We start from the raw sequence: 14,219 nt of genomic DNA, 5'->3' as shown, positions 1-14,219 counted from the left end.
AGTTGATGAATAAAGAAAATGAGCGAGAGAAAAGGCTGGATGATGTGGTGAGAGTAAATCAGGAAGTAAAAGAGATTAGCAAGGAAGAAGTGAGGGCTGCTATGAAGAGGATGAAGAGTGGAAAGGCAGTTGGTCCAGATGACATTCCAATGGAGGCATGGAAATGTCTAGGAGAGATGGCAGTAGAGTTTCTAACCAGATTGTTTAATAAAATCTTGGAAAGTGAGAGGATGCCTGAGGAGTGGAGACGAAGTGTGCTGGTTCCTATTTTCAAGAACAAGGGTGATGTGCAGAGCTGCAGTAACTACAGAGGCATAAAGCTGATCAGCCACAGCATGAAGTTTTGGGAAAGAGTAGTAGAAGCTAGGCTTAGAAAACAGGTGAAGATCTGTGAGCAGCAATATGGTTTCATGCCGAGAAAGAGCACTACAGATGCAATGTTTGCTCTGAGAATACTGTTGGAAAAGTACAGAGAAGGACAGAAAGAATTACATTGTGTGTTTGTGGACTTAGAAAAAAGCTTATGATAGGGTGCCAAGAGAAGAGTTGTGGCATTGTATGAGGAAGTCTGGAGTGGCAGAGAAGTATGTTAGGGTAGTGCAGGACATGTACAAAAATAGTGTGACAGCAGTGAGATGCGCAGTCGGAATGACAGACTCATTCAAGGTGGAGGTGGGATTACACCAAGGATCAGCTCTGAGTCCTTTCTTGTTTGCAGTGGTGATGGACAGGTTGACAGATGAGATCAGACAGGAGTCCCCATGGACTATGATGTTTGCAGATGACATTGTGATCTGTAGTGAGAGTAAAGAGCAAGTTAAGTCTAGTCTGGAGAAGTGGAGATATGCTTTGGAGAGAAGCGGAATGAAAGTCAGTAGAAGCAAGACTGAGTACATGTGTGTGAATGAGAGGGAGCCCAGTGGAATAGTGCAGTTACAAGGAGTAGAAGTGGTGAAAGTAGATGAGTTTAAATATTTGGGGTCAACTGTTCAAAGTAATGGAGAGTGTGGTAGAGAGGTGAAGAAGAGAGTGCAGGCAGGGTGGAGTGGGTGGAGAAAGGTGGCAGGAGTGATTTGTGAAGGAAGAATATCAGCAAGAGTGAAGGGGAAAGTTTACAAAACAGTAGTGAGACCAGCTATGTTGTATGGTTTAGAGACAGTGGCACTAATAAAAAGACAGGAGGCAGAGCTGGAGGTGGCAGAGCTGAAGATGTTGAGATTCTCTTTGGGAGTGACAAGAATGGACAAGATTAGGAATGAACATATCAGAGGGACAGCTCAGGTGGGACGGTTTGGAGACAAAGTCAGAGAGGCGAGATTGAGATGGTTTGGACATGTGCAGAGGAGGGACCCAGGGTATATAGGGAGAAGGATGCTGAGGATGGAGCCACCAGGCAGGAGGTGAAGAGGGAGACCAAAGAGGAGGTTCATGGATGTGCTGAGAGAGGACATGCAGGTGGTTGGTGTGACAGAGGAAGATACAGAGGACAGGGTGAGATGGAAACGATTGATCTGCTGTGGCGACCCCTAACGGGAACAGCTGAAAGACAAAGAAGAAGGCGTAGTGCTGCACCGTGACGTCAGTCTCTCTAAAACTACTATGTTTTGTGTGTTTATATACATGTTTCTCATATATTATGTAAAAGCTAGCTAGAAATAAATCGTTCTAAAGCTGAAAATGCTGTTTTTGGAACCTAGTAACACCTCTGAAGTTATTTACAAGGCAATTCATGGACGTTAGCATGGTGACATCACAGGCTGGTAGCTAGCTGGAAAACTCCATGTTGTTTGTGTGCAAATATAACCTGTGTCATTTATTATGTAAAAGCTAGAGAGAAATAAACACTTGTAAAATTGAAAATGCTGTTTTTATAACCTGATAACCTCGGCAGTCATTTATAACACAGTTTGCGGATGTTAGTGTACATGCTAACGTTTCATGATAAATAACAATGTCAAAGGTATGTTGATGCTTTCAAACACAGAAAAGGCTCATCCAGATCCTTGTGCATCTCTATATTAAAAGCCAAGTGGACTCTGTGTGCGTGTAGGTGTATGTCTTCAATCACAGAGAAACTGGGAAGAGCTGACATTTGCCGTTTGGTATGCTTATGTATTTTGGGTCAAGGATAAACACCACGAAAACAGAAAGTTTACAGGACTAATATTTTTGGAGAAATTGGGGATATTAGCTAACAATGGACATTGATAATTAAATTCTGGACTCACACGGCATTCCAGCAGAGGGAAGTAATTCATCTATATATTAAAAGCCCAGTGGCCTCTGTGTATCTGTGCGTGTGTGTAACTTTGATCACGGAGAAACTGGGGAGAGCTGACATTTGCCGTTTGGTGTGCTTATGTATTTTGGGTCAATCTAGAGCCCACGGATCCCTGCGGGCAACACGCTAGTTCAGGGGTGGCCAAGTTTGGTCCTCGAGAGCCACCTTCCTGACACGCTTAGTTGTCTCCCTGCTCCAACACACCTGAATCCAATGAAAGGCTCATTAGCAATGAGCCTTTCATTGGATTCAGGTGTGTTGGAGCAGGGAGACAACTAAGCGTGTCAGGAAGGTGGCTCTCGAGGACCGAACTTGGCCACCCCTGCGCTAGTTGTTTATATTTTCATCTTGTTCCATTCACTACTTGTACTTTGTATAGCATTATTAAACCATTTGTGTCTATCAAATAAATATCTAAGCCTTCTGTGTTGAATGTGCCTCTCAGGAGCTTCTGAACCACTGCTTTGATGATGTGGAGCGATTTATGTCACGATTACAGCAAGCAGCAGAGGCCCAGACTATTCTCAACCAAAAGATGAAGGCAAAGAAAGGAAGCCGGAAAAGCCAAAAGAAGAAAGAAAAGCAGGATTGTGAGCATTGTTCAATGATTCTATCAGCTGTTCCAAACACAGTTTCAAATGATTGTTTTGAAGCCTTGACACTGGGAGACGATAAAAAGATAAAGTTTGAAAAAGGTATCAGCAAATCTTCCATTTAATTCAGGATGGGGGAGAGAATGTCCAAATCATGCAGGGCAAAATTTCAGCTGTTTCTGTGCTGTTAATAAAATTTACACTAACTCTCCCAGTTTCAAGCTATCGGAACACTCAGTAGAAGTAGAGCGTACATTCTTCATCCAAGGCAAAGTTGGACTTTCAGTCACATGAAGTTAAACCTACAGTCCAACTGTTCCAAAATATGTATGATTCCACACTGAATTTGAGGCATTATAGTGACAGCATTGTCCTGGTTCCACACCTAAATTTAATGGGTTTGTCTTCAGTAGGGTGAACAAACATCCTGTTTTCACATCCTGTTCTGGCCGTCCTGGGTTTTTTTTAACAAGGTGATAAAAATGTCCTGGTTTTCATTGTTTGTCATCTTTGAACATCTTTGAGTAAACGTTGAGTATCATTTGAGGATCTCATTACCGGGCCGAGTGTCCTGGTTTTTAGTAATCAAAATATGGTCACCTTATCTTTAGAACATGCCAAACTTTTCCACCATGTTTCTTTTTAATATATTTGATCTGTAGCTGTCTGAGTAATTCTGCATTTTGGGCCAATAACATATTCCAAACAAAGTTGGGACGCTGAAGCATTTACCACTTTTTAATGTTGCCATTCCTTCTCACAACACGTAAGAGACATTTTGGCATACTGAGCAGTGTTATTTTTCCTGCTTTACTGTACCTTTTTGAAACTTCAATGCTCAGTGACTTAAGATGACAACAGGATGTCTTTGGTACCAGGTGTCCTTGGTACCAGGTGTCCTTGGGTACCGCTGACATGACTTTGTGTCAGACGAGCAGTTGCTACTCAGATGACAAGAATCCCTTGCATTGTGTAAGGATGTCGGCTATGACGTTTTGGTCATGTGGCACTGTTCCCTGAGCATGATCCAGCATGCAGGTGCCTGAATGTTGAGGACCTCAGTGGCTTGAGAAGTTCAAGAAAATTCCAACGCTGCACCTGGCTGCTGCTGATAGATAGATGGTTACTTTCAAGAGGTGGAAATGGATTGGTCAGCTGCCTGGGTGGTTGCCATCGATCTGGGGCAGTTCCGTGGTGTGATGGATTTGGTGAACATGGCAACAGCCCATGTTGCTAGGCTTGACTTGAGGGAAGAGGATGGGGCACAACTCAGTTTCTAACTGAGCAATAATCCCCCCCGCAAAAAAAAGGAGTTTTGATTGCCGCTGTGATTGTGCTCTTCTGTGTACAGATGGTTTGTTGGCCATGAAAGCTTGCCCTCCAACAGAAGCAGAATTCATAGACATCTTTCAGAAAATCAAGTACTCTCTGAGCCTGCTGGTGAGTTTAACGTAGTCAAACAATTCAGCAGAAGACATTGAATGAGAACTGCCAGCTTTAAAGTTAAAGGATGGTTGTTCTTGTTTTCAGGATCGTCTCAAGTCTTCACTTGCAGAGCCGAGCGCTCCTAAGCTGCTGCATCACGTCTTTTTGCCTCTCAGATTGGTGAGTCTCTCAAATGTCATATGTAGTCGTCTTTGTCCATTTCTCTCTCTCTCAGCTATACCGACTCTAGTGGCTCTCTGTCGTAGCTGATGAATACCACAGGAGGGCCGTTATTCGGAGCATCCGTGGTCAGTCCTGCTATGACCAGTGGTGCTGTTTCGCTACTCCAGGACCATCTGACAGACCAGGAAAAATTGCTGTGGACTTCGCTAGGGCCTAACTGGACTTTACCGAGGTCTGTGTGTATTCATGCATATGTTAATATTAGATTATGTGTTAATCTGCTCCAATAAGAACCTGTCTGGTGTCTTTCAGCTCACACCTTGGTGTGTCTGTCCCTCCGTACTCCCCCGTCTTCATGGATGGGTGGCAGCTTCCAGCCTATGACTCCAGTGGCCAACCTTTGGAAGACCCCATTGAACAACAGCACAAACACGATGCGTTCAGGGAAAGGAGCGAGGTAAGGAAGAATTGATCAGACAACACAAACTGGCAACACTTATATATTGTGTGAAATGCTAAACCTTATGACTAATGTCTGCAGGAAGAAGCTCGATGTATGGCGATCGAGCCGATCTCCACTGACAAAATGTAAGTCAGCGAAATTTATGTTCATTAGTTCTGCATTGTTGGTCCAATATTTTATAATTATCATGACTAAGAAGGTTATATTTTATATTGTTTTGTGTATTTGTTAGCATGATTACAAAAACAAACAAACAAACACTACTGCAAAGGCCAAAGTACGCAAAGGCAATGCTATGCATCACAGAGAACTATGGGTAATCAATAACTGTAGAAGCTCCTTTGCTCTTTTGCACTCTCAGCTTCACAGTGTTGTTCTGTCATTTTTTTAAAACAAAAAAGCTAAAAAAAAAAAAAAAAGCACACACACTGAGGGAGTTTTGCTTCATTCTCTGTGCAGGAAGCCATTGCATTGTATCTTTACTAGCTGTGGAACGGTAAACTAGCACTATACATTTCATGATACACCTATTGCAATTCCATGAATATTTAACTTCAAAGAGACAAATTTTTCTGAAACAAAGCTTGTAATCCTTGTTGTTATGTGTTTCCTATTTATACGTTTTATAAATCATTCATGATTCTTCTTCAAGAGATCATTATTTTATTTCAGGAAATAGTTGACTTTTCATGGTTTCATTTAAAAAAAACAGTACAACTCAGTATAGGCATAATATAATTATTACAATGAGGAATGTATAGTTCTACTCCTAATCTTTACATAGAAAATAGCTGTTGGCAGTTATATTGAAGTTTATAATACCATTTATAGCACCTTCAAATTTTGGAATTGGGTTTGTACTTTTGTTTTAAAGGAAACATCATCATCATCATCAACATAGGTGATGTTGGTTACTGTTTGGTTTGAAGGCATCCGGTGACCTATATTAGCTTGGCAAAATGTGCATAATGTGTCCCCTTTAAGTATCTTGAGATGACAGGTCTTAAAGCTCCTTTTATGTGAAGAACCTGAAATAACTGCTATGAATTAAATCAGTTGTCACAGTGTTTACCTTACCATTTGTTTCAAATGGAATTTTAACTCAGAGAAGAAAGTGGACTTCCACCGGATGGTGAGAGACTTTATTACTGCACTTATGACTTTGTGGCCAGAAACAGCAGTGAGCTCTCAGTGCTACAAGGAGAAACCCTGAACGTACGTGTACGCCACTATAGTGTTGTTCATGCACAAGCAGATATGTTTATCAAATATGCTGTAAAACAAGACAGATTTCTGCTTTTTTGTACTCCAGGTCATTGAGTCATCAAGTCGTTGGTGGAAATGTCAGAACCGCTTTAGCCAAATAGGATTTCTTCCCTCGAATATCCTGGAGCCACTTTCAGCTTTGAGCAACACCCAAAAGGACAATGCAACGGTACACATACTACTACTGCTACAACACTAGAAAACCAAATACGTTATCCCAACTCAAATGAGAAAATAATTTTCATAAAAGAAGTCAAATAAACTTTGGTGATTAGTGTTGAATAAACTTAATAAAAAGGCAAGTGGCCTCTGTGTTTGTGTATCCGGAGCGTCAATCGAAATCCGTAAAGAGCAGATTTTCTGCTTTGGCATACTTGTGCATGAGGATTCAAGTCATGAAAACAGCAAGGTGATTGGACAAATATGCACCTCCACAATAAGAGCCTGCATTTCAAAATAAAAGCCTATGAGTTTGCAGCAGAATTAGTCTGTCCATCCTCAAACATCCCAGACGGCAGATTCAAATCTGGACATTTAATGTACGCATCTGACCCCAAACCTAGAATTAAACCGTTCACACTATGCACAAAACAGCAGAATTGTGTCTCAAACAGGCTAAAAAGAAGAAGAAGAAGAAGAAAAAAGAAATTTCATCTAATGTGAACACTGTCACAGTGCAAATATAAAACGTCAGGTATTCATCTTTACATAGAATATTGTACTGGTTAATAAGCTTCAGAAAAGCTTATTGATGACAAAATTCATTTAAAAAATTGAACACAACTGAAAACAGATTAAACCTTCAACAAGGACTTTCATAAAAGTCAAGACATTTTCTACATCAATACTAAAAAAATGTTGCATAACTGTAAACAGATTTTCCACAGAAAGCCAGCTGTGCTCCGTATATAGTACAAATGACCACATCTAGAACCCACGGTTCCCCGTGGGTCAACGTCCTAGTATAAACTGAATAGTGATAATTCCACTTACTTTAATGGAACGTAATAGTTTCAAGTATATTGCACTCATTCGCAATAGACATCATAAAGCAGCTTTTCCTTTGTAGTCAGATTGCTTATTGTTGCAGGGAATAATCTTATCATCAGGTGCATGATGGAAATTATAACCAGGTGCTGGTTTTATCTTATTGGCATACATCATGTGTGGTTGGAAGTTGTAGCTTGAAAGAAGCTTGATGGTCAGTTCCAAGGCTGTGGTTTCTTGTTTTATTGAATCAAATCCAATTTAATGCAGTATTCAACTACACACAGAGTTGAGCTGTTTTGGAGATCTCCACCTTGGAGAAGAAGCAGGTGGCAGTTGCATTGAACTCAGAAAAAAAAAAGTCAACTTCCAAAGGTATTTTGTAGTTTTTGTCTCAGGCCCTTTTACACTTTTCATTTTGCTTTTTCTTGTCAGAAGACAGCTCCATCCTCAGTGTCCAATAAATGCTATCCATATGGTCCAGCTGGTATGAGACCTACAGCCATCAGACCAGCGCGACATCAGAGTATGTTGGTATCTTCTACAACAACAAAAATAGATGGAGACAAAGGTAACAAACCAGAATATGTGCTTTATTTTTGTATTCAAACAACACTGTGAGAGTGGCAAACAAGTTCCACATATAAGATAAGATAAAACTTTATTGATCTCACAGTGGAGAAATTCACGTTACGTCATATGGGATCCTCAGATGGTCTTCATTGTCTATGAAGAAAAACACAAAACCTGAATTTTCAGAATCAGAATTCAATTTATTGCCAAGTAACTTCTCACATCAAGGAATTTGATCTGGTGTTATTGATGCATAAACAACAATTAAAGACAATTAAAGACAATTAAACTTCTATAAGAAGTAAAGGAGTCAAATAGACAAATGGGCAAAACTATGCTTACTGTTAAATAAATATAGTGGAATGGGGCTATGCAGGCATGCAGATGTACAGTACCTTTCAGTCTGTACTTTGTGGGAGTGAAGGGGAGGCCGGGTAAGTGAGGGTGTCTGGCATTATTTAAATGTCTAGCTGTGGATGGAAAGAAGCTGTTTTTGTGTCTTGAGGTTTTAGTTCTGATGGACCTCAGCTGTCTGCCAGAGGGGAGGGTGACAAAAAGTTTGTGTCCTGCGTGAGAGGGATCGGCCCAGGGCCCTGAAGGTGTACAGGTCCTGTAGGGATGGCATATTGCAGTTGATCACCTTCTCTGCTGCGTGGATGATGCGCTGCAGCCTGCTCCTGTCCTTAGCAGTGGCAGCAGCGTACCAGACGGTGATAGAGGAGGAGATGATGATGCAATGATGGCACTGTAGAAGCTCACCATCATTGTTTTTGGCAGGTTGAGCTTCCTTAGTTGCTGCAGAAAGTACATCCTCTGTTGTGCTCTATAGTCACTCTACAATGGTGACTGGGGAGTCACACAGGGTGATGGGGTTGGCTGGGACTGGGTTCTTTCTGAAGTCAACACCCATCTCCACTGTCTTGAGGGCATTTTGTCATCTTTGAAAATTTGTTGAAAATTGCAATGACTTTTGAACAAGGCAGCGAGATAGCCAAGTGGGCAGTGCACTTGCTTTCCATGTCAGGAAGGGCATCTAGCATTAAACCTTCCCAAATCAACATGCAGATCCATATTGGATTGGCTGTGGTAACCTCAAGCAAAACTAGAGAAGCTGAATTTTTTGATGAATTCTTGAACAAAGAAGATAATTACATACATTTTACTGTTTAAGTATACCACATATAGAATGTCTTTATTTCGCAATCACAGGAGAGGCTGAAGATAGCTATGTTGTAAAAGGCATTGTGAAATCCAAAAGGTATGGATTATATTTGCATAATTTGTGATTAATGCAATTTAAAACATAATAACACTGAATAAATATGTCTAAAATATGAAGCTGTAAAATTCTAAAATTAATGGAACTTTTTAAAAAAGAATGATCGGTAAGGTTGCAAACACAGTAACTTGAATGATGGTGAATATTAATTCAAAGGTGATTTTTTTTGTTTGTTTGTTTTGTGTGTCTGGTCACACCATTTCATTACTTATTAATAGAAAACAGTAACAGAGGGGGAGAAAATCTCCTTGGCAGGGGTAGTTCTGTTTTTGTGCACTGCAAATTATTTGGTTCTTACCAAGATTAAAAAAACTTTAGCTTTAGAAATGTTAGATCATTTATCTTGTTTTAAGGGGTAATTTCTTATTTTAAGTATTTGACATGCTTATTTCTAGATTTAACAATCTTAATTCAAGACATCGTCAAGTGAAATTTTCTATCCATGCAGCAAGATAATTTCCCTCACATTTAGTGGTCTAATCTTGTTTTTAGACACCCCTTTCTGCAGTATGTAAATCAGTTCTGTTTATTTAATGCTAAATCATAGCATAGGCCACCTCCAAGCACTATGCACATGTAAAATCCAGACTCCAGACTTTATCTAGCCCATGTCCAAGCACAGTAAAGGGGCGTGGGTGGAATTCGACCAGTGTTTGTGATAACAGGAAGAAACCTCAAGCATCTGTTGCAGCCATACTAACAAATAAAACAAACAACACAACAAAAGAATGACAGAATGTTGCGACTAAACTAAAATATATAATCTGGTGTTCACATTGAGGTGGAATAGTTAAATAGAAATCTGAAGTAAACTGCATGTGTTTCTGTGTGCAGTCCAGATTGTGAATGATGAACTTAATCAACGGCTGGCCAATGGGAGACAAAGCTCTTCTCACACTCCAGTGACTCTCCCTCCAGTGACTCACCGTCCAGTGACTCTCCCTCCAGTGACTCTCCCTCCAGTGACTCACCGTCCAGTGACTCACCGTCCAGTGACTGCCCCTGTACATGACAAATCTACTCTACTGAACTACAAATCCCCAGCTGCTGAGGTGGCAGCATGGCTCACCAGCAAAGGATTCAGTCAACAGTGAGTGTAGACTATTGAAGCACCTGCATTTAGAATGCCAAAAGCCATCTGAGTCCCTCCTCAAAAATTAATATGTACACTGAACAAAAACATAAACACAACACTTTTGTTTTTGCTCCCATTTTTCATGAGCTGAACTCAAAGATCTAAAACATTTTCTATATACACAAAAGACCTATTGTATTTCTCTCCCATCCCACCTCACAGGTGTGGCATATCAAGATGCTGATTAGACAGCATGATTATTGCACAGGTGTGCCTTAGGCTGTCCACAATAAAAGGCGACTCTGAAATGTGCAATTTTATCACACAGCATAATGCCACAGATGTCACAAGTTTTGAGGAAGCGTGCAATTGGCATGCTGACTGCAGGAATGACCAGCAGAGCTGTTGTCCGTGAATTCAATGGTCATTTCTTCACCATAAGCCGTCTCCAAAGGCGTTTCAGAGAATCTGGCAGTACATCCAACTGGCCTCATAACCGCAGACCACGTGTAACCACACCAGGCCAGGACTTCCATATCCAGAATGTTCACCTCCAAGATTGTCTGAGACCAGCCACCTGGATAGCTACTGCAAAAATCGGTTTGCAGAACCAAAACATTTCTGCAAAGATTGTGAGAAACCATGTCAGCGAAGCTCATTTGCATGCTTGTCGTCCTCATCGGGGTCTCGACCTGACTGCAGTTCATTGTCATAACCGACTTGAGTGGGCAAATGCTCACTTTTGATGGCATCTGGCTGCTGATCAACTCTATGCGAAGAAAATGTGTTGTACTGCATGAGACAAGTGGTGGTCACACCAGATGCTGTGGTACATGGTGATGCATGGCGGTGAGGACGGCAAGAGCCTAGTGAGTGATTGTGGTTGTGTGTGATTTTACTGTGTCTGCAGACACTGACAGGGTTGGTTTTGAGAAACCAACTGTGTTGCTGGTGTTTGGTGAGCAAAGGTCCAGACCTGCGTGGTCTTGGGTATCATATCATGTTAAACCTTTGGTTTAATCACGTTTCGGCTGTTTCTGTGATGTACCTCTTGTACACAGAGGATTGCCAAAAAATGTCACAATATCCTTGCTATGCAGTGTACTTACACTTAACCTTTGACAGAGTTGCATATAAATGTTGATTTGGGGAGATATTGAGTATTCTTGGGTGCTCACGAGAAAAACATCCATCCATTGACCCATTTTCTAAACCCTCTTATTCTAGTTATTAAAAACATGCATTATTCACATCTTAAAAAGCTAAGATTTGTGCAAAAACTATTCTTATATGCAATTTACAAGTTAGCTAAACTGAGACAACACTGATTTGTCTTTTCTTTATTTCTCTTTCACAGGACAGTTCAGAGTTTGGGCATTTTAACTGCAGCCCAGCTTTTCTCCCTGAATAAAGATGAGCTCCGTGCCGTATCACCAGACGAAGGTGCAAGAGTTCACAGCCAAATCACAGTGCAGAAAGCCCTGCTAGAGGTTTGTGTGTGTGCATCTCTCTCTCTCTCTCTCTGTGGTGGGTCACTGGGTGAGAAGAGGGGCGCACTCTAGACAGGTCACCAGCCTATTGTAGGACCAACACATGTAACAGTTATGTTCACTATGATCATGTAATAGCTTTTGTTGGAATTTTGTGGAGATTTGCAAAGCTATACATTTTTGTACAGTGCCCAAAAATGGCCAATCAAAAAATGGTTGACTCCATTATTCCCAAAGACACAATGGTGGCCATCTTGGATTTGTAAAAATGGCAGCTTAAATTATGAGTTTTTCAATATCTCGGCTTCTAGATGACCCATGGCCTTTCTTTCAGTGGCAAAATACAAATTTTCAATCCTAAGAATCCAATGGTGCTGATTTCAAAAAATATATGAAGCAGAAGTCAAAAATTTGACTGGTACTGTGGGCAAAGTGTAGAATTTGTGTTGGATGGAGGACACACAATTTCCTCATTTTGGCAACGCAAGTGCACGCCGTTTATTTTGCTTGTTAATTCTACATGTTCCCCATTCAGTATCATCGTCGTAGCAGCTTTTATTCACAGAAGTCACTCACAAACCTTATATACAGCTTTCCCATATGCACAGCAGGCGCACAAAGGACACAGTAGACATCAGGATGTGAGACAGCATGCATGCTATATGCATAGAGTACATGTTGGCAATTACAATCAATCAATCAATCAATTTTATTTATATAGCGCCAAATCACAACAAACAGTTGCCCCAAGGCAAAGCCATACAATAATTACGTAAAAACCCCAATGGTCAAAACGACCCCCTGTGAGCAAGCACTTGGCGACAGTGGGAAGGAAAAGCTCCCTTTTAACAGGAAGAAACCTCCAGCAGAACCAGGCTCAGGGAGGGGCAGTCTTCTGCTGGGACTGGTTGGGCTGAGGGAGAGAACCAGGAAAAAGACATGCTGTGGAGGGGAGCAGAGATCAATCACTAATGATTAAATGCAGAGTGGTGCATACAGAGCAAAAAGAGAAAGAAACACTCAGTGCATTATGGGAACCCCCCAGCAGTCTAAGTCTATAGCAGCATAACTAAGGGATGGTTCAGGGTCACCTGATCCAGCCCTAACTATAAGCTTTAGCAAAAAGGAAAGTTTTAAGCCTAATCTTAAAAGTAGAGAGGGTGATTATTCAAAACCTTATAAGTAAGAAGAAGAATTTTAAATTCTATTCAAGATTAACAGGAAGCCAATGAAGAGAGGCCAATATGGGTGAGATATGCTCTCTCCTTCTAGTCCCTGTCAGTACTCTAGCTGCAGCATTTTGAATTAACTGAAGGCTTTTCAGGGAACTTTTAGGACAACCTGATAATAATGAATTACAATAGTCCAGCCTAGAGGAAATAAATGCATGAATTAGTTTTTCAGCATCACTCTGAGACAAGACCTTTCTAATTTTAGAGATATTGCGTAAATGTAAAAAAGCAGTCCTACATATTTGTTTAATATGCGCTTTGAATGACATATCCTGATCAAAAATGACTCCAAGATTTCTCACAGTATTACTAGAGGTCAGGGTAATGCCATCCAGAGTAAGGATCTGGTTAGACACCATGTTTCTAAGATTTGTGGGGCCACAATTACAGGGAACGTTTTTTGTGTGTGGTGCTGTGCAAAAATTGTAAACATCAGAAAATCAACTCCAAACATTCCTTTTGCAACAAAAATGAAATGCTGCTTTTTGTTTTTAAGCTGAAGAAAGAAATATAGTAGCCAGTTATAAACAAAATCATGAATGAAGAAGGAAAAATAAAAACTATTTGTAACTGTGTTGCCTGGTACATAAAGACAGTTACTGATTATGTCCACATGTTTTTGATGCGTCCAGATTGACTGGTGTGTCCTCCAAAAGGTGCTGCTCCAGTTTAAAGCTTGTTAAACGTCTGGTTTCCTTGAAGTTTCTCTGTTGAATCTTTTTTCTTTTTTTTTTAATGTGTTCAGGATGTGCGTAAAAAAACAGAACTCGAGGTGGCCATGGAGAAGCAAAAGATGAAGATTGACATGGTTTGATGGAATAATCATCCATGAAAACATGCTACAAAAGGATACAGGTTAAAGGTTATGAGGACATACGAGGCTCCTCGACTACTCACAAGCCCGCCTCCCTGACTTTGAGACCATCCCAGCCACTTACAAAGATGTGATTATGTAAAAGGCACGCTTTTAAGGCAATAGAGCAGTGAACGTCATCTGTCATTTTAATGATGTCATTCTTTTCATGTCATTGTCACCAACATGCACATCAGTATCACATGTGCTGTAAAAAGGGAGAAGCCAAAAGAACCTTTTATCCTTTTAATGTCATGAATTTTGAAAATTGTGAACATGTTATCATTTGTTAACATTTTAAACACAATGCAGATGAATGCAATAAACCTCACAACACAATTTGTTTTGCTTGTTTATTGCTGTGACGCACTTAGAGCACTCAAACATTTGTTTTGAGAGCCTTAAAGGTTTTAAATATGTACTAGCGTGTTGCCTATGGGGATCCACAGGTTCTAGATTGGGTAGTGCTTATAAAATAAGTCGCTGACATTTTTCAAGGGTGGTAATAAATTCTGAAAA

General features: G+C 40.6%; 1 protein-coding gene across 3 annotated transcripts in view; it reads left to right on the top strand.

The window, feature by feature from the left end:
* The window catches only part of eps8l1a (eps8 like 1a), a 28,424-nt gene extending 14,619 nt beyond the window's left edge, over window positions 1-13,805 (top strand). For 2 of the 3 annotated variants that reach the window (XM_034191065.1, XM_034191067.1), the window contains 12 exons: window positions 2,727-2,871; window positions 4,226-4,314; window positions 4,405-4,479; window positions 4,566-4,714; window positions 4,795-4,939; window positions 5,024-5,070; window positions 6,052-6,160; window positions 6,258-6,380; window positions 7,634-7,769; window positions 9,885-10,140; window positions 11,483-11,615; window positions 13,593-13,805. In XM_034191065.1, the coding sequence (XP_034046956.1) occupies window positions 2,727-2,871; window positions 4,226-4,314; window positions 4,405-4,479; window positions 4,566-4,714; window positions 4,795-4,939; window positions 5,024-5,070; window positions 6,052-6,160; window positions 6,258-6,380; window positions 7,634-7,769; window positions 9,885-10,140; window positions 11,483-11,615; window positions 13,593-13,661 (1,476 nt within the window). In that variant the 3' untranslated portion in view covers window positions 13,662-13,805. The remainder of the gene's footprint in view (window positions 1-2,726; window positions 2,872-4,225; window positions 4,315-4,404; window positions 4,480-4,565; window positions 4,715-4,794; window positions 4,940-5,023; window positions 5,071-6,051; window positions 6,161-6,257; window positions 6,381-7,633; window positions 7,770-9,884; window positions 10,141-11,482; window positions 11,616-13,592) is intronic. The other variant, XM_034191066.1, reaches the window with a different exon arrangement.
* The last annotated feature ends 414 nt before the right edge of the window (window positions 13,806-14,219 follow it).

Source organism: Thalassophryne amazonica, chromosome 16 (assembly GCF_902500255.1).
Source record: "Thalassophryne amazonica chromosome 16, fThaAma1.1, whole genome shotgun sequence".
NCBI classification, from domain to species: Eukaryota; Metazoa; Chordata; class Actinopteri; order Batrachoidiformes; family Batrachoididae; genus Thalassophryne; species Thalassophryne amazonica.
The sequence above is the reverse complement of the archived record's forward strand: the minus strand, read 5'-3'. Positions and strand labels throughout refer to the sequence as shown.